Raw genomic sequence first — 26,220 nt, 5'->3', positions numbered from 1 at the left:
GGATGTTCTACTTGGCCTCTCCCCACAGGATCCTGAGACACAGATTGCTTTCCAACTGTTTTCTAAAAAAAAGTGTTGACGGGAGTAAACAAGATAAATCAACGGTCTCTTGATACCCTGCTAAACAGATGGTCCAAATCTTATTGGTCACTTACACATATTTAGCAGATGTTATTGCGGGTGTAGGGAAACACTTGTGTTCCTAGCGCCAACAGTGCAGTAATATGTGAGAAATACAAAAATAAAATACTGCAAAGTTGCTTAGGAGCCAGAAACAGAGGACATGTTGATCTGCACAATCTTGCCCCCCATTTTCTATTAAAGTGGCTCTAACCAGACTTCAATTCCTGTAGGCTATTATGAATTCTAATGCATTGTCTATTGTTTATTTTTTTTAAAACAGCCAGGCAATGCAAAGAACAAAATGCATTTAATCAGAGACATGTTTTCAATGACAACAGCAATGACGTAGACAAACACTGGCAATTGTTGCATTAATTGCCCACTTGAGACTGAACCTGACTGGCTGTGAGTATGGGACCTGTCAGGGGCCCACCACAGAGAAGGGGTGAGAAATGAGCTGTATTATTTACTCTCTTCAGATGACAACCACCCCTGACGGCTGCCACTAAAATAAATGACCATGACATTCTACACTTTTGGCCCCATTCAAGCAGGACAAAACAATACTCTATTCTCCAATGTGTCCCTTGTCTACTGCTCTCCAATCACAGGCTGTGTCTCCAAATGTACATTTACAAAACTGTTTGGTACTTGCCACGTTCCCTATAAATGTGTATACCATTTTCAATTTTTTTTAAATGAAAAAGAATCTGAGAAAGTTTAAAACATAATGTAAAAGAATGAGAAACAAAATATGAAAATATTCACATATGTACATGGCTAGTTTAACAATAGTTTTTAAATCAAGTAAGCAATATCAATGACCAAGTCATTTCCTTGCTGTTCTTGATCTAAGCTGCCTCCTGATAATGAGATGGTCGCTTTCTTTCTCATCTTGATCAAGACCAATGATCTGCAACATAAGAACAAAACAATATTAGCTTGCACCAGTTGTTTGTTAATACCACCTAAATAGATAAAGATGACAATGTGTCTCTTTTTAAAGAGAGAAATCATCAAAGTCCCACCACCTGATGAGACGTCGGGCCATCCTTCCAAATCTTGTTAATGCAAGTATGGAAAACTTCAGTATTGGATTTTTTGGTTTGTTTTATTGGAAACGCTCACTGGCTGTTAACGCTCATATTTGATTAGCTCAAATTAGAAATTACATTTCTCCCCAGGAGAGGGAGAATACCGTTATTTTTTGTTAAATTTGCAGTAACTAAAGTAAAAAGCAAGGCAAACACTTTGGCTTTGGTCCACCGTGTTCCGAATGCAGCTACCAGCTCTGCCATACAAAGGCAAAGAACAGTAACTACACAAACAGTGAAACTATGAAAAATGGCTTTACACTTCATTTGCTGTCCAGACAAATACAGGTGAAGTCGGAAGATTACATACACTTAGGTTGGAGTGATTAAAACACATTTTTCAACCACTCCACAAATTTCTTGTTAACAAACTATAGGTTTTGGCTAGTCGGTTAGAACATCTACTTTGTGCATGACACAAGTAATTTTACCAACAATCGTTTACAGACATTACTTCACTGTATCACAATTCCAGTGGTTCAGAAGTTTACATACACTAAGTTGACTGTGCCTTTAAACAGCTTGAAAAATTCCAGAAAATTGTCACATTTTAGAAGCTACTGACAGACTAATTGACCTCATTTGAGTCAATTGGAGGTGTACCTGTGGATGCATTTCAAGGCCTACCTATAAACTCAGTGCCTCTTTGCTTGACATCATGTGGGGAAAAAAAATCAAAAGAAATCAGCCAAGAACTCAGTAGACCTCCACAAGTCTGGTTCATCCTTGGGAGCAATTTCCAAATGCCTGAAGGTACCATGTTCATCTGTACAAACAATAGTACTGTGGCAGACCCGGGGGTTTGGGCAAGACTTTTACCCATATCAGACACGGACAGAGAAGGATTAGCTCAGTTACAAGGGTGTTTATTTAAATAATAGATCAAAAAGAAAAGGTCTCCCCTATGAAACCCCCTCCGGGATGCCGTCTTCAGGTATTCCGGGTCTGGCTGTATCCTGTCTGGCACAAAACTGAACTCCCTCTTCTTACCTCTGCAACCGTCAACAATACCACGGGAGTCCTTTCTTCCCCCATTCCCTCCTGTGTGCTGGGCCTTGCGCAGCTGGTGAGCAATCCGCCCTTGATTACTCACCAGCTCCCAATCAGCCCCAATTAGTCCTGGCTGGAGAGCCCGTCGAGACCTGGCACGTCCAGCAGATGGAGCCATTGACTCGTGATGTATACGCCATCTGTTAACTGGCCTCGACAAGTCTCCCCCTGGTGGCTGACCTGCTGTACGCCACAGTACACAAGCATAAACACCATGGGACCACGCAGCCGTCATACCGCTCAGGAAGGAGACACGTTCTGTCTCCTAGAGATGAACATACTGTGGTAGGAAAAGTGCAAATCAATCCCAGAACAACAGCAAAGGACCTTGTGAAGATGCTGGAGGAAACAGGTACAAAAGTATCTATATCCACAGTAAAACGAGTCCTATATCAACATAACCTGAAAGGCTGCTCAGCAAGGAAGAAGCCACTGCTCCAAAACCACCATGAAATAGCCAGACTACGGATTGCAACTGCACATGAGGACAAAGATTGTAATTTTTGGAGAAATGTCCTCTGGTCTGATGAAACAAAAATAGAACTGTTTGGCCATAATGACCATCGTTATGTTTGGAGGAAAAAGGGGGACGCTTGCAAGCCGAAGAACACCATCCCAACTGTGAAGCACGGGGGTGGCAGCATCATGTTGTGGGGGTGCTTTGCTGCAGGAGGGACTGGTGCACTTCATAAAATAGATGGCATCATGAGGCAGGAAAATGATGTGGATATATTGAAGCAACATCTCGACATCAGTCAGGAAGTTAAAGCTTGGTCGCAAATGGGTCTTCCAAATGGACAATGACCCCAAACATACTTCCAAAGTTGTGGCAAAATGGCTTAAGGACAACAAAGTCAAGGTATTGGAGTGGCCATCACAAAGCCCTGACCTCAATCCTATAGAAAATGTGTGGGCAGAACTGAAAAAGCGTGTGCGAGCAAAGAGGCATACAAACCTGACTCAGTTACACCAGCTCTGTCAGGTGAAATGGGCCAAAATTCACCCAACTTATTGTGGGAAGCTTGTGGAAGGCTACCCGAAACGTTTGACCCAAGTTAAACAATTTAAAAAGGCAAGGCTACCAAATACTAATTGAGTGTATGTAAACTTCTAACCCACTGGGAATGTGATGAAAGAAATAAAAGCTGAAATAAATATTATTCTGATATTTCACATTCTTAAAATAAAAGTGGTGATCCTAACTGACCAAAGACAGGGAGTTTTTTTTTACAGGGATTAATAAATGTCAGGAATTGTGAAAGACTGAGTTTAAATGTATTTGGGTAAGGTGTATGTAAACTTCCGACTTCAACTGTATGTTGTAGGTAGACAAGTGATAAAGCACTGATGCATTATGTTATTATGAAGTCATTTTTTTATGCATATCAACCATGACCACTAAGTCAAATAAATGACCATACAAGTCAAAACAAAAAAAAAAAAACAATTAAGTCAGATGAACACATTTAGATTGTAGATACTGCAGTCAAATATATATATATTTTTAAGTTTAAACATTCTGCGTGATGAAATAGTCCTTACCTTATGGCGGAAAAATGTTGAGGGTTACTAGAATACAACATTCAAAACATGAAGACATAACTAGATTAAACCATTAAATGCAGTTGGAACTCAAATGGTTTCCATCTAACAGAAACATTTCCACGAAAGTTGGATAAACACATTTAGAGATTGATGATAGCTCGCTTTGCCTTACCCATATAGTCGTTTAAGGTCATACAAAGGCAGAGTGCAGTGTCTGCATTTTAGGGGTCATACGTTAAAATCAGTGGTCATGGTTGATATGCATAAAATATTACTTCATAATAAGATACATCACTTATCGACCTACAACATAATAGCTGGCTAACAAAAAAAAAATTAAACTGAGAAATGGCTTTACTGTTGGCACAGTTACTGCTTTTGCCATTGTAGGGCAGCAAACTCTACCCCTTTTTATTGGCTTCCTGGGGAGAGTTTTCCCAGGCTTTCAAACAGAACATAAGAAGCCTGGGCTTCTGAGGCCAAGTTCCACCCAGCTGCCACTCACCGGATGAGATGGGATGTCCAGAGGAGAGGAGATCTCTGTCTTGTACAGTTTCCTCTTGGTCCTCTTCGGTTTCACTGATGTGGCTTTCTCTCGCTTGGTTGATCTTCCATTTACAATCCCCATAATTGTCTTAGCTATGGATAGAGACAGACATGTAGTATATAAATAAATATATATATTTAAAAAGACAATGTCTGATGTGTGTGCAGAACATTGACATCAGTAAAGGACAACAGTCAAGTCTTGCTAACCTTCACCCCCGAGCAGAGTTGGGGAACTCTGGATGAAGTCTCCAATCTTCTGGAGGGTTCCATCCTTTTTGGCTTTCAGACTTACTGGTGTCTGTTGCTTGTTCTGGTCTGTTTTTACACCGAGCACTGTCGGCGACTGTTGACATGACATATATACAGGATAAGCTTTACTAGTGACAGTCAAATAGGATTATAAATCTAGATTATCTTCTCACCTGCATGTTCACTCTGTTGTTCACCCTCAACTTGATATTCTTTTTGTTCTCACTTTCCACAGGGTCCTAAGGGACAGAGAACATTTTATGATTAGTGACACACACACATCAAATCGATCACAAACACATATTTAGCAGGTTACTGCGGGTGTAGCGAAATGCTTGTGTTCCTTGCACCAACAATGCAGTCGTATCTAAAAAGGATTCACAACAATACACAAATCTAAAAGAATGGAATTAAGAAATATTAGATTGAGCAATGTCAGAGCGGAATACTAAAATACAGTAGAACACAGTATATACATTTGAGATGAGAAAAGCAGAATGTAAACATTAAAGCGACTAGAGATTCCAAGTCTATGTATATAGGGCAGCAGCCTCTAAGGTGCAGGTTTGAGTAACTGGCTGGTAGTCTGCTAGTGATGGCTATTTAACAATCCGATGGCCTTGAGATAACTGTTTTTTAGTCTCTCGGTCCCAGCTTTGATACACCTGTACTGACAACCCCTTCTAGACGATAGCGGGGTGAACAGGCTGTGGCTCGGGAGGTTGAGGTCCTTGATGATCTTTTTGGCCTTCCTGTGACAACGAGTGATGTAGGTGTCCTGGAGGGCAGGTAGTTTGCCTCTGGTGATGCGTTGGGCAGACCACATCACCACCTGGAGAGCCTTGCGGTTGCGGACGAAGTTGCTGTACCAGTCAGTGATACAGCCCGACAGGATGCTCTCAATTGTGTATCTGTAAACGTTTCAGTGTTTTAGGGGACAAAGTCAAATTTCTTCAGCCTGCTGAGGTTGAAGAGGTGCAGTTGCACCTTCTTCACCACACTGTCTGTGTGGTTGGACCATTTCAGATCGTCAGTGATGTGTACACCGAGGAACTTGAAGCTTTCCACCTTCTCCACCGCAGTTCCGTCTGTGTGGATAGGGGCGTGCTCCCTCTGCGGTTTCCTTGAAGTCCACGATCAGCACCTTTGTTTTGTTGACATGGAGTGGGAGGTTATTTTCCGGGCACCACACTCCCAGGGCCCTCACCTCCTCCCAGTAGGCTGTGTCGTCAATGTGGGTAATCAGGCCTACTACTGTTGTGTCGTCTGCAAACTTGATGATTGAGTTAGAGACGTCCGTGGCCAGTCATGGTTGAACAGGGAGTACAGGAGGGGGCTGAGCACACACCCCTGTGGGGCCCCTGTGTTGAGGATCAGCGAAGTGGAGGTGTTGTTTCCTACCTTCACCACCTAGGGGCGGCCCATCAGGAAGTCCAGGACCCAGTTGCACAGGGCGGGGTTCAGACCCAGGGTCCCAAGCTTAATGATGAGCTTGGAGGGTACTATGGTGTTGAATGCTGAGCTATAATTAACAAACAGCATTCTTACATAGGTATTCCTCTTGTCCAGATGGGATAGGGCAGTGTGCAATGCGATGGCAATGGCATAGTCTGGATCTATTGGGGCGGTAAGCAAATTGAAGTGGCTTGGATATCAGGTAAGTTAGGGGTGATATGATCCTTAACTAGCCTCTCAACGCACTTCATGATGACAGAAGTGAGTGCCGTCTGGGCCGGCAACCCTGTAAGGGTTAACACTCTTAAAATGTCTTACGTCGGCCACGGAGGAGGAGCCCACAGTCCTTGGTAACTGTGCCGCCAGCGCGGCCCACGTTATCATCAGTGGGCGAAGAAGGTGTTTAGCTTGTCCGGGAGCAAGACGTCAGTGTCCGCGACATGGCTGGTTTTCCCTTCGTAGTTGGTGATTGTCTATAGACCCTGCTACATACGTCTCGTGTCTGAGCCGTTGAATTGAGACTCCACTTTGTTCTGATGTTTTGCCTGTTTGATTGCCGCGGAGGGAATAACTACACTGTTTGAATTCGGCCATATTCCCAGTCACCTTGCCATGGTTAAATGCGGTGGTTCGCGCTCTCAGTTTTGCGCGAACGCTGCCACCTATCCACGGTTTGGGTAGGTTTTTATAGTCAGTAATCTCCTATACACTTTTTGATGAACTCAGTCACCGTATCCGTGGATGTCATTCTCAGAGGCTACCCGGAACATATCCCTGTCCATGTGATCAAAACAATCTTGAAACATTGATTCGGATTGGTCAGACCAGCATTGAATAAACCTTAGGCAGAAACTCAAACAGGAAGTACCCGTGCTATAGGAAGGGAGGAGCAAAATGGAGGCGTGATCAGATTTACTGAAGGGAGGGCGGGGGAGGGCCTTGTATGCATTTCGAAAAGTTGAGTAGCAGTGGTCCGATGCTTTACCAGAGCGAGTACTACAGTCAATGTGATGATAGAACTTCGGAAGCGTTTTCCTCAAAATTTGCTTTGTTAAAATCCCCATCTACAATAAATGCGGTCTTAAGCTATGTGGTTTCCAGTTTGCATAAAGTCCAGTGTAGTTCTTTGAGGACCGACTTGAGGGGGAATATACATTGCTGTGACTATAACCGAGAGACTTATCTTGGGAGGTAATACGGTCGGCATTTGATTGTGAGGTATTCTAGGTTGGGTGAACCAAAGGACCTGAGTTTCTGTATGTTATCACAAACACACCAGGAGTAGTTAATCCTGAAACATACACCACAGCCTTTCTTCTTCCCGGAGAGTTCTTTATTCCTGTCGGCACTATGTACTGAGAACCTAGATGGCTGAATGGATGGGGACAGTATATCCCGAAAGACCCATGATTCCGTGAAACAGAGTATGTCTCTTTGGAAGGAGTCCTCGCCCTGAGCTAGTCTACTTTATTATCCAGAGACTGAACATTAGCGAGTAATATATACTCAGAAGCGGTGGATGGCGTGTATGCCTCCAGAGTCTCGAATACCTCTTCTCTGCCGGTGGTGTTTTGGAGCAGCCTCTGGAATAAGTTCAATTGCCATTGGGGGTACGAACAAAGCATCCAATTCGGGAAAGTTGTATTTCTTAATGCTGGGGAGTTACCGCTGCTCTGATATCCAAAAAGTTATTTCCGGCTGTATGTAATAACACAAAAAAAATGGGATCTAATTTCAAAAGGGATCTGGTTAAATCTGTTATCACTTTTTCCAAAGTAACTAAGAGGAAAAGCAACCAGGACCTTTACTGTCCAATCTGGCCTGAGACTGAAATGTGAAGGGACTGAAGGGATTGTGCTTGTAGTTCCAGGTTCCCACAACTGTTTATAAGCTTCATCTGTTGACGTTGCTCTTGTTCCTTTGGCATAGATCTGTTAGTGAAAGCCATACGGGGGGGGTTGATTTAGCAGGATAACACAATAAGAATGTTTGGAAAGGTCCTCTGGACTGAACGTTAACGCAAAGCCACTATCTACACAATTCAGCTTCTGTAGGTTTGTTATTATTGTTCACTGACCTTAATCCTACTGAACAAAGAGAAGGGTTGCTTTGAGGTAGTTTGTCAGTGCAGTGAGAGAGGACAGACACAGTTGTGTTTATAGTTGTCTATCTGCGGCTTGGTCTCTGGAAGGGCTGGGTAATACCCAGTCTGTTTGTTAAGATGTTCTTATCCCCTCCACCTCTTACTCAAATCTCTCACACATCCATGCACAAGCAAAATCAAATGCAAGGCAACCCAATGTGACAGAACCGGCTCTCCATGTCTACATTTTGGAGGAAGTGTAATGAGATTGAATAGATATGTAGTTATAGTTCATGGTAAAGTCCACACCTGTTGTATTCGCCGCATGTGACAAATACATTTGATATGCCATGTTAGCCTAGTGGTTAGAGCGTTGGCCCAGTAACCAAAGAGTCGCTGGTTCAAATACCCAAGCCGACAAGGTGAATAATCTGTTGATGTGCCCTTGAGCAAGACACTTAAACCTAATTTGCTCCAGGGGCGCCATATTACCATGGCTGACCCAGTAAAACACCACATTTCACTGCACCTATTAGTGTTGCACGGTATACCAAAACTTCTGTACTTTTTCTTAATAGAACCTGAAAAACTGTTCGGTACTAGAATTTGTTCCTACCGGCAGTTCTGTCAAAAGTGTTTCACGTTGTCTACTGATTGAGAGAGGATCAAGTCTCTCCATCAGCGCAGCCGATGTCCCCTTATAGTGCTAGAGCACAGTGCCTGCTCCACTTACTCATTGCCAGCTCTAGCCGGTCCCAAGGAACCACTGCCCTCACTGAGTCTTGGCTGCATCACCGCTCATGCAGCAGAGGAGTTAACATACTTGAATAAGGCAACACAGCATGTAGAAATGTTGAAAACGTTAATTACTGTTCGCAAAACAATGTCCATTACAGGCTAGAACACTTCACATTGCAAGAAAATACCGGTAGCTTCCAGCGTTGTAGGCTAACTTTCCTTGCTAGCTTACAGCTGAAGGTAACATTTCACTATCCTAGTACCTTGTTTGTGATATGCAAAATATTGCTCATTTCAAAGCTGATTGTCACCAAAAACGTTATTAATTCACATCATCTCCCCCCACCTGCTTTACGTCTCTCCCAGTCAAGACTATCTTTCCTCGAGCCTCAAACTAAGTGTTTGTGTGAGAGAATGAAGGAATGGGTCTTACAGAGCGCACACTTTTATAAAAGAAGATTGTTTCTTCTATGCACAAATGTTGATCAGTACAATAGAAAAAGGCCCAAATGGAAGGGAAATATATTTTATCGGTTGCCGCATGAAATCAGCCAAAACAAGCTCAATAACTCAATGCATGCATGTGAGAATAAAACATTTAAAAAATGTTATGGTTCTCAGTCAAATGTCTTCTGGACCTTCTTTTCGAGACATATCCGTTATCCTATCACACACACACACACACTTTGAAATGTACCTTCTCCATCTCGTTGCTATTCCTCTTCCTGGCTGAGCGGGTGATTTTGATGTTCACAGACTTGTTCTCTCCCTGCCTCCGGACGTTCAGCTTGTTGGGGAGCAGAGGGGTGAACTGGCTCTCCAGCTTGGAGAAGCAAAGCTCTCGCCTGCCGTCAGTGGACACCTGCGGGGAGTCCAGTACCTGCCCAGACAGACAGGCCAACATCACACACACACACACACCACTATTTATGATCTGATTCATCAAATATGAAATGTTTCTTTACACCCCTACTGGGATGAGTTCGTCCCTGATTTTGTGGCTGAAATTGCAAAAAATGACAAGAAAATAGTCAAACATGAGAAGCAGCTATACTGAACAAAAATATAAAACGCAACATGTAAAGTGTTGGTCCCATGTTTCATGAGAGGAAATAAAAGATCTCGGAAATTTTCCAAACACGCATTTCTCTCAAATGTTGCTAATTTGCTAACATCCCTGTTAGTAAGTATTTCTCCTTTGCCAAGATAATTCAAGTTGAGGGAGCGTGCAGTTGGCATGCTGACTGCAGGAATGCCCACCAGAGCTGTTGCCAGAGAATTTAATGTTCCTTTCTCTACCATAAGCCGCTTCGCCTCCAATGTCGTTTCAGAGAATAAGTAAGTCCAACCGGCCTCAACCGCAGACCACGTGTAACCACGCCAGCCCAAGACCTCCACATCCTGCTTCTTTACCTGCAGGATCGTCTGAGACCAGCCACCCAGACAGCTGATGAAACTGAGAAGTATTTCAGTCTGTAATAAAGCCCTTTTGTGAGGAAAAACTCATTCTGATTGGCTGGGCCTGGCTCCCTAGTGGGTGGCCCTCCCAGGCCCAACCATGGCTGCGCCCCTGCCCAGTCATGTGAAATCCATAGATTAGGGCCTAATGAATTTATTTCAATTGAATGATTTCCTTATATGAACCGGAACTCAGTAAAATCGTTTAAAATTGTTGCATGTTGCTTTTATACTTTTGTTCAGTATAAATTATTCTCTGATGTATACTGACCTCTTGTGTTTGGAAATTGGAGTGGTCTTGGAGCTCCCTGAGCTTGCGCCCTTTCTCTGCGTTTCTCTCCTGCATCTCTAATTTGAGGGCCTCAACTACAGAGCCACTCTCCTCTTCTTTCTCTGAAGGTTGTTTTGACAATTTCACCTGGAAAACAGACAATAGCTTAAAAGGCAGACAATACTTATGGTGAGAAATACTGTCAATTGCTGTGTGAAGTGCACCCGCTTTCCCTGCAACTACATACATAATTTAGAGAGAAAGAAGTGATAAGACACAGGCTGGTAACTTCTCGTCAATGATATGTGGATCAACGTTAATGCTATTAGAATTTATGTGATCCTCAGAGATTAGAAAGGTAAAAAGTTAGCAATGTCCCACTAAATTATGCAGAAATTAGGTCACAGAAACCCCCATTCTGAACGTCATTCATCAACTTCCTACACACTCTGAAACTCCATTGAGTACTTCCTCTCGCTCAGCAGTTCTAATGTGTTTATTAAATCAGAGTCAGGATGATCCCATTACCTCTTTAGTCTGCAGCGTGCTACAGCAGAGCTCCTTTTGACACTCCCTCATCAAATCTGGAGCCAGGCCCTGACTCTCCTGCTCTGGCCCGTTGGCTCCCTCGATCAGAATTGCCCTCTCTTCAAGGCACTTCTGGTTCTCCACCTCCTGCTGCTCATTAACCAGCTAGGAGGACATCAAAAGGAATGATTACTTCCCTCACCACGTATGCATACAGAGTCCAGCTTCAAACAGAAACGTAAATTGCTAGAATTTCAGAGAGACTGAGAATGAGTGTGAGCATCTGTGATCAAATGACAGCTCATACCTTCAAGCGCTCTTCAGTCCGCTGACGTTCCTGCTTCACGTTCTCGCCAGGACAGTTGATCACATGAGAAAACTTGGCACTATTCATGTTTTTTGGAAGGCAGCTGTCCTTCAAACTCATCAGCTCTGAAATGCAAAATGTAGACATTGGTGCAAATTCCCCCCAAAGATTCTGAATGAAGACATGCTTGAATAAGTGGGTATTTATTTTTTTAATCCTGTGACCACTCACCTTGACTTAAAGCCTCAATCTCTTTCACCTCAGCCTCCAGAATCTGCTCTTGTTCTGTTTGTGTCCTCTCCTGCTCTGTCAGTGTAAGACGCATGTCTTCAATCAACTTCTCCTTGGACTTATTTATATGACTTTCCTCCACCTGGGCCAGTTTCCGTTGAGCCTCCTCTTGTCTCGCTTGCAGAGCTCCGCACTGGGCCTCCCTCTCAGCCAGCTGCTTCTCCAACTCCACAACCCTCTCAGAGCTGCCTCCAGAGGCCTGCACCTGAACCTCCAGGCCCACGATTCGCTCCTTCAGGTGGCCTGCCATTTGTTCGAGATCAGAGTAACTCTTCGTAATTTCATTGTAAGCCCCCTTCTCTAATTCGTAGTCCTGCAGGTTGAATTGTGCCTCTGACCGCAGTGTCTCTAGCTCATGTCTCAGCTGGCTGCAGAGTTCTTCCTGTCCAGAGAGCTGCTCTCTGACCTGGTTGAGCTCCTGCTCCAGGTCAACTATCCACTGGCTCTTCTGGAGCAACTGTTCCACCATGCTCTCACACTCCCTTTTCATGGCATCTATGGTATCATGGAACTTGGAGTTGTTCCTCTGCACAGAAGAGACCTTCAGTTCCTCCGCTTCCTTCCGGAGTCGTTCAGTTTCCAAAGTCAAGGATTCAGTGGTTTGGGATTTTTCGTTGGATTTGTCTTCGAGCACCTTCAAGAGTGCTCTGGCTGTTTCTAGCTCCTCTAAAAGATTGGCGGACCTCTCAGTCTGTTCAATAAGTTCTGTTTGGAGAGTTTTCACTGAAGACTCCGCTTTCAGTGATGTCTGCTGGAGCTGGAAGATGCCATTGACCAGTGCTTTGTTGTCTTTAGAGAGCCTGGCCGTCTCTTTCCTCTCCTTCTCCAGCGAAGCCATCACAGCTTCACAGTCACCCGTCTGCTCCTCCAAATCATCAGTGAGCTTCTGTAAGGTCTGTTCGAACGAAACCTTCTCGCGTTTGAGCTCATCGGAATCTTCGTTCTTTCTTTCCATCTCTCCTTTGACCGTCTCCAAATTCTGAACCGTCGCCTCATGTTCTTCTTTTAACTGTGAAATGGTCATGTCTTTTTGACGACATTCCGCCTGGAGTTTCTCCAACTCGCCTGCTAGAATAACACGCTCATCCTCAAGACTCCCTGGAGAGAGAGGGGCTGGTCAGACAGATATAGAACTCTAAAAGTAAATAAGGAGCATTAGCCCCGATACAAGATGTAACTCCTTTCATCTTTTATGACTACCTTTCTTCAGGGCAGGCTGATGATCAAGGTTTTCCAGGACATCAGCATGGCGGTTCCTGCCCTCCTCAGCACTGGAACCGTCCCGGCTCATACACTTACAATTCCGTTTCAAGCTCAGAATCTCCTCCTTGATGGAGTCAACCAAGGCCGTCTGTGGACAAAAACAGTGAAAGGGAATGCATATTAACATATAGATGTTCTGTGATTCACATATTACAAAGCACCCCCATATCACCATTAATGTAAGTATGAAATCATTAGTTCAAGTAAGTAATTTACTTACATCCCTAGTTGCAGCCTCACTATTCTGGTCTATTGCTTCCTGCAGCTTGGTTATCACGTCATCTTTCTCATGGCAGATTTCCATTAAGGCCTCAAACGTCCGTGTCTGAGATTCCAAATTCTGCATAAAACCAAAATATGGAGAACCATTAACTTTAACCCAACCTTTCATTCAGTATTCACATGGAACAAAACACATCTCAATATCAAGCCAGGCTTACCTCCTTCGCATCCTCTAGCTGCCCACACAATTGTTTCAATTCCATGCTCATTTTGTCCATTTCTGTAAACAGAGAGAAAACACACTGAAAGGGATACTTGGGAATTTTGGCAATAAGGCCCTTTATCTACAGAGCATCCACATTTTGTTACATTACAACCTTATTCTAAAATGTATTAACATGTTTTTCCCCCCTTATCCAAATCATATTTACATAAGTATTCAGACCATTTACTCAGTACTTTGTTGAAGCACCTTTGGCAGCAATTACAGCCTCGAGTCTTCTTGGGTATGATGCTACAAGCGTGTCACATCTGTATTTGGGGAGTCGCTCTCATTCCTCTCTGCAGATTCTCTCAACTGTCAGGTTGGATGGGGAGAGTCGCTGCACAGCTATTTTCAGGTCTCTCCAGAGCTGTTTGATCGGGTTAAAGTCCGGAATCTGGCTGGGCCACTCAAGGACATTCAGAGACTTGTCCCAAACCCACTCCCGCATTGTCTTGGCTGTGCACATAGGGTCGTTGTCCTGAGCGCTCTGGAGCAAGTTTTCACCAAGGACCTCTGTATTTTGCGCCGTTAATCTTTGCCTCGATCCTGACTTGTCTCCTAGTCCCTGAAAAAACATATCCACAGCATGATGCTGCCATCACCATGCTTCACCATATGGATGTACCGCTTTCCTCCAGGAGGGACACTTTACATTCAGGCCAAAGAGTTCAATCTTGGTTTCATAACACTAGAGTCTTAAGGTTCCTTTTGGCAAACTCCAAGCGGTCTGACATGTGCCATTTACTGAGGAGTGGCTTCCGTCTGGCCACTCTACCATAAAGGCCTGATTGGTGGAGTGCTGCAGAGATGGTTATCCATCTGGAAGGTTCTCCCATCTCCACAGAGGAACTCCAGAGCTCTGTCAGAGTGACCATCGGGTTTTTGGTCACCTCCCTGAACAAGGCCCTTCTCCCCCAATAGCTCAGTTTGGCCGGGCAGCCAGCTCTAGGAAGAGTCTTGGTGGTTCCAAACTACATCCATTGAAGAATGATGGAGGCCACTGTGTTCTTGGGGACCTTCAATACGGCAAAAAAATGTTGGTACCCTTCCCCAGATCTGTGCCTCGACACAATCCTGTCTCGGAGATCTACGGACAATTCCTTCGACCTCATGGCTTGGTTTTTGCTCTAACAACTGTGGGACCTTCTACAGACAGGTGTGTGCCCTTCCAAATCATGTCCAAACAATTGAATTTACCACAGGTGGACTCCAATCAAGTTGCAGAAACATCTCAAGGATGATCAATGGAAACAGGATGCACCTGATCTCAATTTCAAGTGTCATAGCAAAGGGTCTGAATACTAATGTAAATAAGGTATCTATTTTTAATACATTTGCAAAGATTTCTAAAAACCTGATTTCAGTTTGTCATTATGGGGTATGTGTGGGTCTGAATAATTTCCGAAGGCACTACTTCCCCAGAGTCAGAGCTCTGTCCAGTATGAAAGAAGCATGCTTGCAGATACCCATAGACTTCCAGTCATTGCACTAACGCTAGTTAGCATTGGCTTGCGAAACTACCTCCAACTTCCTTCATACTGGACACAGACATAAAAATGATATCCATGAGTTCATCTGACTCTGGGGAAGTAGATAAAGGGCATCATTGCCAAAATCCCAAAGCACCCCTTTAAGCTAAATCCTGAATATTTATCAGACATGGACAAATCACAGTTGAAACATACTATACATACCATTTGTTTTGAGGTTGAGTTGCTGCTGGGTCTTGAGGAGCTCCTCTGATAAGTCATCCACTTGCTTCCTCAGGCTGGCTACAGTGCCAGGAGACTCAGGCAGGTCCACCAAACAGGTCTGTGCAGCCTCCGCATCCCTCCTGATTCTAGCCAGGTCATCTCGCATTGCGTCAATGATCCCCTCCAAGAGCTCTACCTTATCCTCCTGCGACGGAAAAGTCAACTCATTAAACAAGGACAGGTAAAGATGTTAGTGGTGAAGTTGTATTTTCTGCATGATCTGATATTATAACCTGTGTCATGACGCTAGCCATTTCAGTCAATTGGCTAGCAGAGAAGTGAACAACCCCCCCGTCTCTTGTTAGGGGGCAGTTATGACTATACAATCACGTTGTACATTTCTTGCAGAGAATCTTGTCTCCCTGACCATGCCGTAAAGGAGAGAGAGGGTCACAGAACAAATTCTACTACATCCCAGAATTTGAGAATTGACCAATATTCCTATTTTGGAGAACCTGTAAACGGTCAGTGGAGAAGCCAGCTATGACCCGGTCTGGTTTGTTTCATGATTGTGACCTCCTGAATGACAATACTGCCACATTAATCTAACTCTGTTATACAGGTTCCTCAGTTGAGGCTTGCATCTAATTCTTGTATAAAATGAATGAGTAAAGATGAAACTATATGCAAAATTATGTAATGTCATGTTAACCTTTAAAATTAGAGAATTGGCTTCCCATGTAAAGTTAAACTAAGTCAGTAGCCACTCCCAAGCGAATAAACATTGGTTGGAAATGAACCAACCCCTTTTCCACTCTTGAATAAAAGCCTCCGTGACGAAAAGTCAACTCGGTTCAAAATACCGTGAGGACTTGTCCTCACGTTTAAAAGGTCTTATTATAATTTCAACTCCACAGACCAGGAAATGAGAGAGCTTGCTCCACACGTGAAATGGTATGAGCTCTGAACTATTGATCCCTTAAAGAAGAAGTGCATACTAATCTAGCATATCAGACTGCAGCTGAACATATGCGCAAATTTAGTATGAGAACACTGACCGACGTAGAAGCATCTCCAGAGTGAGATGAACCTCTCAGACCACGTGATTCTCTCACACGACAACCCGGAAGAATCTACAAAGGACAATGGCAACATCGACTGGGCAAACCAGAGCCTCACATCACCAGCTCAACTATCGAAGCAAGCTTCACGTAAATACAATGCATTGCTTTTCCGAATGAGCTATCGTTAGTGGCATATGTATGTGATAATAGCTTCCCAGGTCCGATAGACCCATGTTCCTTAGTCTCTTTCTTCCAAAACCCCCTTCTCTTCTCTCTGAATCTATCGTGTTATAATCAAACTGTTTTTGTTTAGTCCACTAGGGACGGTATTAACTGTATAATGTTATTATGGATTGTATATTCTGTAATTGTTTAATTAGTTAGTAAATAAATTGAGCCAATTTGTGTATGGATGATTCATAAGTAAAGGCTGGGTTCGTGCAGATAACCAATAATTTTACGAGGTTCAGATGACACTGACGGAAGGTAATAATAATACCAATAATTCATTAATAGAAGACTAATTGATCAGATATTAAAATATCTGAAGTGTTAGTCGGAAAAGTATGACTCTGTAAACCAACATTTTCCATGGTACCCTGACTTCCTAGTTAATTTAATTAACATGATTAGTTTAATCATTTAATAATAATTACAGAGAATGGATTTGATAAAATAAGTCTTCACATTTAATGATAAGTCAGAGACATGACACCTGTGATGTGAATATGACTTACCTTTGTCATGTCCTCGTCACCAGTGACACTTGCACACTTGCTGACACTTTTGCTGACTAAATTCTTCAGGATCTCCAACCTCTTGTCCGCTCTGTCCTCGATGATCTCCCTCTCTTTGGCAAGACGCTCACTGCATGACAAAAACATTGTTCAGTCAATGCATCTACAGACAATGGCCAAGATTGACAGATCTTTCAAAGAGAGGGAAATACGACGACTACTTACTTGTAATCACTTTCCATTTTGGAGAATAGCTCCATGAACTCGATGGTGACCTCTTCACGGATATGAGACTCCAAAGTCAATTTCTCAGCTTCCTCCTTCAGAAGTTTCTCCCTCAGTTCCTCCACCAGAGCAAACTGGCCCTAAAATACACAATCAAATCCATCTTTTCTATTTGTACTTAAGGATCCCCATTAGCTGCTGCCAAGGCAGCTACTCTTCCAGGGGTCAAACAACATTAGGGCAGTTATGTAATATTTTAATTTGTGAATGTAACTAAAACTTTTCACAACATATTAAGTGTGTTCCCTCAGGCCACTAAACTACATCCACATCTCTACAATACAAAATCTCTGTGTGTCTCGTCACAGTCCCTGCCATTCCATAAAGGTGTATTTTAATATTTTATCTGATTCTACTGCTTGCATCAGTTACCTGATGTGGAATAGAGTTCCATGTTGCCATGGCTCTACGTAGTCTGTGCACCTCCCATAGTCTGTTCTTGACTTGGAGATTGTGAAGAGACCTCTGGTGGCATGGCTTGTGGGGTATGCATGGGTGTCAGAGCTGTGTGCTAGTCGTTTAAACAGACAGCTCGGTGCATTCAACATGTCAACACTTCTTACAAGTAATGAAGTCAATCTCTCCTCCACTTTGAGCCGTGAGAGACTTACATGCATATTAATGTTAGCTCTCCGTGTACATTTAAGTGCCAGCCACGCTGCTCTATTCTGAGCCAATTTTAATTTTCAGAGGCCCCTCTTTGTGGCACCTGACCACATGACTGAACAGTAGTCCAGGTGCGACAAAACTAGGCCATGTAGGACCCGTCTAGTTGATAGGGTTTTTTAAAAAGGCAGATGAGCGCTTTATTATTGACAGACTTCTGCCCGTCTTCGCTACTGTTGTATCAACATGTTTTGACCATGACAGTTTACAATCCAAGGTAACTCCAAGCAGTTGTCACCTCAACTTGCACATTATTTATTACAAGATTTAGTTGAGGTTTAGGGTTTAGTGAATGATTTGTCCCAAATACCATGCTTTTACTTTTTGAAATATTTAGGACTAACTTATTCTTTGCCACCCATTCTGAAACTGCAGCTCTTTGTTAAGTGTTGCAGTGATTTCACTCGCTGTAGTAGGTGACGTGTATAGTGTTGGGTCATACGCATACATAGACACACTGGCTTTACTCAAAGCAAGTAAAGATTGAAAAATGTAAGGGGCCTAAACAGCTGCCCTGGGGAATTCCTGATTCTACCTGGATTATGTTGGAGAGGCTTCCATTAAAGAACACCCTCTGTGTTCTGTTAGACAGGTAGCTCTTTATCCACAATATAACAGGGGGTGTAAAGCCATAACACATACGTTTTTCCAGCAGCAGACTATGATCGATAATGTCAAAAGCCGCACTGAAGTCTAACAAAACAGCTCCCAAAATCTTTGTCAATTTCTCTCAGCCAGTCAGTCATTTCTGTAAATGCAGTGCATGTTGAATGTCCTTCCCTATAAGCGTGCTGAAAGTCTTGTCAATTTGTTTTCAGTAAAAGAGGATTTAATTTTTTTTTTTTTAAATGTTAACTAGGCAAGCCAATTAAGAACAAATTCTTATTTACAATAACGGCCTACCCAGGCCAATTGGGCGTTGCCCTATGGGACTCCCAATCACGGTCAGATGTGATACAGCCTGGATTCAAACCAGGGACTGTAGTGACGCCTCTTGCACTGACATGCCGTGCCTTAGACCGCTGCGCCACTCGGGAGCATCTGGTCAAACACAATTTTCTCAAAAAATGTACTAAGGGTTGGTAAAAGGCTGATTGGTTGACTATTTCAGCCAGTAAAGGGCTTTACTATTCTTAGGTAGTGGAATTACTTTTGCTTCCCTCCAGGTCTGAGGGCACACACTTTCTAGTAGGCTTAGATTGAGTTCTACTTGGATGTGTAGGGTCAGTGTTTGTTGCTGGCATGTCATGTCTAAGTTTGCTAATCTTGCCAATAAAAAATATCAGCGGGTTATGTGATGAATGAGCCATCTGATCCAATGAATGATGGAGCTGAGTTTGCCTTTTTACCCTACATTTAAGGTGCTCCAAAACTTTTTATTATCATTCATCTTTGTTTCATAGTATAGTTTCTTCTTTTTATTCAGTTTAATCATATGATTTCTCAATTTACAGTACTTTGCCAATCAGTTGTGCAGCCAGACTCATTTGCCATTACTTTTGCCTTATCCCTCTCAACCACACACATTTTCAATTCCTCTTCAATCTACAGGGATTTAACAGTTTTTAACAAATGTTTTCTTAATGGGTGCATGTGTATTAGTAACTGGAATAAGCCATTTCATAAATGTGTCAAGTGCAGCATCTGGTTGCTCCTCATTACACACCACAGACCCCAAAAATATTCTTTACATCAACAACATAGGACTCACTACAAAACGTATTGTATGACATCATACTCTATTAGGCCCAGCCTTTGGAATTTTGGTTTTCCTATATATGGCTACTATATTGTGATCACTACTGTACATCCGTTGGATTTGGATGCTGCTTTAAAGCACATTTTTGCAGCATTAGTAAAGATGTGATAATTCCTGTGCTGTTTGTAACTACCCTGGTAGGTTGACTGATAATCTGAATCAGGTTGCAGGCACTGGTTCGATTTTGAAGCTGGGCAGCTTGAAAGCCAGTCAATATTTAGGTCACCCAGAAAATATCTCTGTTGATATCACATATTTCATACGTTCATTCATAGATTAGAGGTCGACCGATTAATTATGGCCGATTTCACGTTTTCATAACAATCGGTAATCGGAATTTTTGGACACTGATTATGGCCGATTACATTGAACTCCACGAGGAGACTGCGTGGCAGGCTGACTACCTGTTACGCCAGTGCAGCAAGGAGCCAACGTAAGTGGCTAGCTAGCATTAAACTTATCTTATAAAAAAGCAATCAATCTTAACATAATCACTAGTTAACTACACATGGTTGATGATATTACTAGTTTATGTAGCTTGTCCTGCGTTGCATATAATTGATGCGGTGCCTGTTAAGTTATCATCGAATCACAGCCTACTTCCCCAAACAGGTGATGATTTAACAAGCGCGAAAAAAAGCACTGTCGTTTCACCAATGTGTACCTAACCATAAACATCAATGCCTTTCTTAAAATCAATACACAAGCATATATTTTTAAACCTGCATATTTAGTTAAAATTGCCTGCTAACATGAATTTCTTTTAACTAGGGAAATTGTGTCACTTCCCTTGCGTTCTGTGCAAGCAGAGTCGGGGTATATGCAGCAATTTGGGCCGCCTGGCTCGTTGTGAACTGTGTGAAGACCATTTCTTCCTAACAAAGACCGTAATTAATTTGCCAGAATTGTACATAATTATGACATAACATTGAAGGTTGTGCAATGTAACAGCAATATTTAGACTTAGGGATGCCATCCGTTAGATAAAATACGGAATGGTTCCGTATTTCACTGAAAGAATAAACGTTTTGTTTTCGAAATTATAGTTTCCGGATTTGACCATATTAATTACCTAAGGCTCATATTTCTGTGTGTTATTATATTATAATTAAGTCTATGATTTGATATTTGATAGAGCAGTCTGACTGAGCGGTGGTAGGCAGCAGCAGGCTCGTAAGCATTCATTCAAACAGCACTTTCCTGCATTTGCCAGCAGCTCTTCGCTGTGCTTCAAGCATTGCGCTGTTTATGACTTCAAGCATATCAACTCCAGAGATTAGGCTGTCAATACTATAGTGCCTATAAGAACATCCAATAGTCAAAGGTATATGAAATACAAATGGTACAGAGAGAAATAGTCCTATAATAACTACAACCTAAAACTTCTTACCTGGGAATATTGAAGACTCATGTTAAAAGGAACCACCAGCTTTCATATGTTCTCATGTTCTGAGCAAGGAACTTAAACAGTAGCTTTTTTACATGGCAAATATTGCACTTTTACTTTCTTCTCCAACACGCTTTAAACCAAATTGAACGTTTCATTATTTATTTGCGACTAAATTGATTTTATTGATGTATTATATTAAGTTAAAATAAAAAATAAAGTGTTCATTCAGTATTGTTGTAATTGTCATTATTACAAATATCTATATACAAAGAATTCGGCCGAATAATCGGTATCGTCTTTTTTGGTCCTCCAATAAATCGGTATCGGCATTGAAAAATCATAATCAGTCGACCTCTAATCCAGATACTAACTGTTAGCACTAGGTGGTCTATAGCAGCTTCCCGCAAGAATAGGCTTCAGGTGAGGCAGATGAACCTGTAGCCATATTACTTGAACAGTATTTAACATGAGATCTTCTAAGCTACAGGAACGTGGTTCTGAATATAAAACAGCAACACCTCCAACATTGGCATTTCTGTATTGTCTGTAGATGTTATAACCATGTACTGCTACCAAAATCAAAAGGTATCATCTAAGTGAGTTTCAGAGACAATCAGAATATGAATGTCATGTTACTAGCAAGTTATTGATTTCATGAACCTTGTTTCTTAAGCTACATAAATTAGGTTACTTACATTGTGTCTACCAACGCCCCTGGGACAATGTAGATTTGCTAAAGCATTACGACAACTCAGCGACACAATGGTAGGGATTAATTGAGCTGGGCCATTGATTGTCTGAATGCAGCCTTATAACGCTGTGAAAGGATCCAGGAACCCAAATTATTCAGGTGGATCCCATCCTCCTTATAAAAAGGAGGATTTTTCAAAGTCATGTGAAGTCAGTGAAAAAGAACCAGCATATCAACATACTGAATATGAACCAAACCTACATTGAAGTCCTCAAGCACCGTCTTGTCCTCTTCTCCTGCCTCCAGAATGGTCTCCTCTGCCATGCTCTCATCGCAACTTTCCTCTTCTTCATAATCATCCTCCTCTTCATCCCCATCTTCCTGCACATCTTCTAGAGTTGTTTCCCAAGCCACCATGGAGCTCTCCCTCCTACTCCACAGGTTCTTGCAGCCAGCATTGTTGATGATGAGGGACACGTCTCTGGCTGATCTCTTTGGAGCAATGGCAGGGACTGGTTTGATGTTGAGGACCACCACCTGAGAAGTCATGAAGAAATTAAACAAATGAGCAATTTGGCCACCTATATTACCAACCACAAGCTTACTTTTCCTTATAAAGCTCCACTGACTGACCTTTTGGGCGATGGCGGAGAATTTGAGGACGTTGTGCGTCTCGTCGTACATGGAGGCACACTGGTTGATGTTGACGATCATGCAGGCTTTCCCTCTACCACAGAAAAAGCCCTGGAGATAGTGTGTGAGCTTGCTCTCTCTGAAGGGCACATGTTGTTGGAACCTGGACAATATTTACATAGGATAAAAGGAGCATTATATTGGTTTATTAGAAACAAACATGCAGTTAGTATTTGTAAAAGACAATCTGTATACAGGTCAAATACCCACTTTGCTTGTTGGTTGAGCCTCAGAGCATTGATGCATTTTCCCAGAGTGAGCAATGAGGTGTTGATATTGCCCGCCTCTTTTAGCTGCACTCCTTTATTCTGAGTCTTTGCACATCTCTCAGATCCAGCCAGATCACACAACGACAACCTTAGACATAACACACAACTATGAATTAAAACAAGACAATCTTGAGAAAAGCAGGAGGAAAAAAAATTGAATAACTTGGTCACTTACTCGCTAATTGTGTGCACTCTGGGTATGCCAACATCTTCAATCCGCAAAATACGAATGGAAAATATGCTATGGCTTCTGCTTGAGACGTTGTTGAGCTTTGTGCAGGAGAAACTCTGGTTCTTCTTTCCAATCTTCAGGACTTTGTAAGCCTCTTCTGAATGATTTACTTGAACCCACTTTAAATCTACAAGAGAAACCATGTGTATGTGAATGTTCTGTATCAACTGAAATCCCATAGCTTCTAGGCTAATTCATCACATATTCAATCAAAGTGACACTACCTTTCACAAAGGTGTTTCCCTTGATGTCTTGGGACAGCCGAAGGACGGTTCTCCTATGTGAGCCATTAGGAATGGGCTCCAGTAGGTCATAGATATTCTCGTTGTAGATTTCACAAAAGGAAACCCACACAGAGTATTTAGTGTGAGAGTCCACATCCAGACAGAAACTGTCTTCTTCCCCCTGATCACTGATGTCGCTCAAGGAGGAACCTGTCAAACAACAAATCTTACTTTTTTTTTTAGTGTAACAAAGAAAAATGTGCCACATATGGTATCACGAAACTCAAAAAATACATAGCTACTGTACTTTGCATACTCTAGGGCAGCAACAAGTTTCTTACCCTCCAGTATTGTTGACCTGCAACTGGAGCTCATCGTGCTTTTCAGAAAATCAATCTGAAGAAAAGAAACAGTGGGAAAGAAAGTAGGATGAGACTAATTTACATTTCATTAAGAAAGCAAAGCAGGGGGAAATTGTGCGAGAGGTTTTACTGTTAAACCTCACCTCCTTTGACAGTCTCATGAGGTTTCGCTTATTAGTAGAATCTTCATCCTGCTGGTCCTTTGTGAGCCTAGTGAAGTCTCTGCATCGATGTGGTTTGATGTTGTTCTGTGCATAGACCCTGCCCTCGATGCTGTTGAAGATCACGTTCAAAGACCTTGGAAGAATTCCACCATCACTCTCAGGGCCTGGAAGTAAAAATAGACAATGGGTTAAAAAGGCATGAAGCCAAAAGTTTATCATGAACCCGTAGCAGACACTTTTTTTATTTTTATTGTGGTGAGCATCTGTTATGAAACCGAGAGGTCAAAGGGCAAATTTGTCTGCATATAAAATGTAAGACAGTTTATGAAAAATTACTTCATAACCCAACAATAAAATTTCAAATGTTAAATGCAAATTATAACATGCTAAAAGAATTCTGACCAAGGAATGTGAATGTCTTCCCGGCATTGGTGACTCCATATGTGAAGACAATAGAATTCCCTCCTTCTAGAACATCTCTGACCAGACGCTTCACTGTGCCATCAAATATTTGCCTCTGTGTAGTGTCAGGGCCATATACCTGGAGGGGGGGTTAAACAGTTTAGGAAAAATGGCCACACTCCACACACATTTTTTTGAAAAGCCAATATTTACAAATAGCTACTAATTAAACAGCTGGAAAAGGCCTTACCTGAGAAAACTGAAATCTTTGGGTGGTCTGAGTGACTGGTTTGTCACCATCTGAGTGACTGGTTTGTCGTCTGGTTGATAAAGAGCTCCTAGGAGCCCTGAGTAAAACAGTGTCTGGTGGCTCCATGGACACACATTCCTGGATTTAAATAGAGGAAAAGGAGCACGTCAACAAATGCACTCTGATCAGCAAAGGACCACTGACTGACCATCCTGCCCCTTGCTACTGCAGGAAGTGTCTGGACACAGGTGCAATCCAATTGAGGATTTTCTAAGTCATATTCATCCAATCCAAGGGTACCTTTCATTGGTTGTAATAACTGGAAATAAAGAATGTGACTTTACAGTATATCAAGATCCTTTTGCGGCAGATCAATCATGATCCTCATCTCAGTGTACTGTATGTGTCATGGGACAATACCTGAGATTCACCACTTTCATTCTCTACTGTAGTAAAGGGACGTATCCTGAGGTAGACCCGCAGATGCTCCTTCTCAAATACAGAATCCTGTAAGGAGAGATTAATATACAGAATTTCTTGGGGAATTGTGTTTTTTTTTAATGAAAGTAATTACCAAAATGTTGCTAGCTATATAGATAATAACATTAAAACATCTGATAACATAAGCCCCTCGTTAGCTAACGTTAGCTTGTCACATCAACACAAATCCCAATACAGTACACGGTTCACAAAATCAAACCTGTGGCAGAGCAGATGCAATTGCAGAAAAATCAGCAAACAAGTCCTTTCTCAAATCCTCAACAACTATAGGCCCCACTCTCTCTGGTTTCTTGTCCAAACACGTATCCATCATTCTATAAAAGACAGACATTTCACATTGTTTATGATGATGTCCTTTACTGTTTAGCTAGCCGTTATGTTACCGTTGTGTCTTGCTGGAAAGAGAGAAGAGCAAACACTTTGGCACAGACAGAGTAAAAAAGGTTATGTATCTATGTTTCGTAATCTGATAAAAAAATATTTAACTACGGTAATAACTCACGTCTGTGTGTTTTTATTCATCGACACATTGATGTAGCTAGCTTCAGTCCTCTCCAATCGTTTTTGAACAAGCTGGCCGCGGTCTAATTTTCAAACTGGACCAATCAGAGAACTTGTAGTCCGCATACGGTTGTTGACTACAACATGTCCCATAAGGCATTCTGTTAACGCACACCGTCCACATGCAAGTTTAAAATTTTACACATGGAAACATGGCTGTGTTCATGGACTTGAATATTACCTACACAACCGACAAGAAACGACTTCGGAGTGTTATTGAAACAGCAGCACACCGTAACTATGTTTATCTTGTTCACATTTGCAAAACTGTTTAGCTAGCTTCCACTAACCTCATAAAGAGGACCATGGCTCTCAACTTGGCTAACTGGCTAGCAGCTCACCGTAAATAGCTGTTTAATCTGGTTTATATTTGCAAACTGTTTAGCTACTGTAGCACTAACTTCAGATTCGCTGAATCGTCTTTGCTAACTTGTAGCCTAGGCAGCCATATATGTAGCAGGACCAGAGCAAGCTACAATATACTTTGATTGATTTGCTTATCGAGTAATAGCTAATGTTTTCATGTTTCAGTTGGATACTCTACAGTTGCCATCAATTATGTGGTTGATTTGCAACAAAAGAAACAGGTAGGCTCCTCAGTGTTCCCTGTTTATTTATGACTCATGGAGTCAAGAGAACTATTCCTCACCCTTGTTAACGTTTGTTTGCTTATGTTTACAGGAAATTGGCAAACCAAAATGTGTCTTAGAGCTGTTTGATACATTTCCCATAGTGCAGGTAACGTGGCATAATAATAATGTTGATGCGGTAATGTAATACTTTTT

At 42.2% G+C, this 26,220-nt stretch overlaps 2 protein-coding genes across 4 annotated transcripts in view; one reads left to right on the top strand and one right to left on the bottom strand.

The window, feature by feature from the left end:
* Positions 1-413: 413 nt before the first annotated feature.
* Positions 414-25,462, bottom strand: LOC106589381 (kinesin-like protein KIF20A). Its single transcript, XM_014179274.2, has 27 exons — positions 25,377-25,462; positions 25,074-25,188; positions 24,794-24,880; positions 24,374-24,511; positions 24,124-24,262; positions 23,701-23,885; positions 23,537-23,591; positions 23,196-23,405; positions 22,915-23,098; positions 22,681-22,827; positions 22,411-22,573; positions 22,039-22,314; positions 17,212-17,351; positions 16,987-17,116; positions 15,186-15,390; positions 13,445-13,506; positions 13,225-13,344; positions 12,942-13,092; positions 11,682-12,839; positions 11,451-11,575; positions 11,144-11,308; positions 10,616-10,762; positions 9,584-9,766; positions 4,784-4,849; positions 4,569-4,704; positions 4,318-4,451; positions 414-1,036 (listed from the first exon to the last, which is right to left on the bottom strand). Exons 1-27 carry the CDS (start codon positions 25,394-25,396, stop codon positions 953-955), a joined length of 4,725 nt encoding a protein of 1,574 aa, XP_014034749.1. The 5' UTR covers positions 25,397-25,462; the 3' UTR covers positions 414-952.
* Positions 25,463-25,529: 67 nt separating this feature from the next.
* The window catches only part of rpp30 (ribonuclease P/MRP 30 subunit), a 2,998-nt gene continuing 2,307 nt past the window's right edge, over positions 25,530-26,220 (top strand). For 2 of the 3 annotated variants that reach the window (XM_014178893.2, XM_014178892.2), the window contains exons 1-3: positions 25,530-25,669; positions 25,967-26,022; positions 26,117-26,173. In XM_014178893.2, coding sequence (XP_014034368.1) covers positions 25,588-25,669; positions 25,967-26,022; positions 26,117-26,173 — 195 coding nt within the window. In that variant the 5' untranslated portion in view covers positions 25,530-25,587. 3 annotated transcript variants of the gene reach the window in all.

This window comes from Salmo salar, chromosome ssa28 (genome assembly GCF_905237065.1).
Source record: "Salmo salar chromosome ssa28, Ssal_v3.1, whole genome shotgun sequence".
NCBI lineage: Eukaryota > Metazoa > Chordata > Actinopteri > Salmoniformes > Salmonidae > Salmo > Salmo salar.
This window is presented reverse-complemented; position numbering and strand designations above follow the sequence as displayed.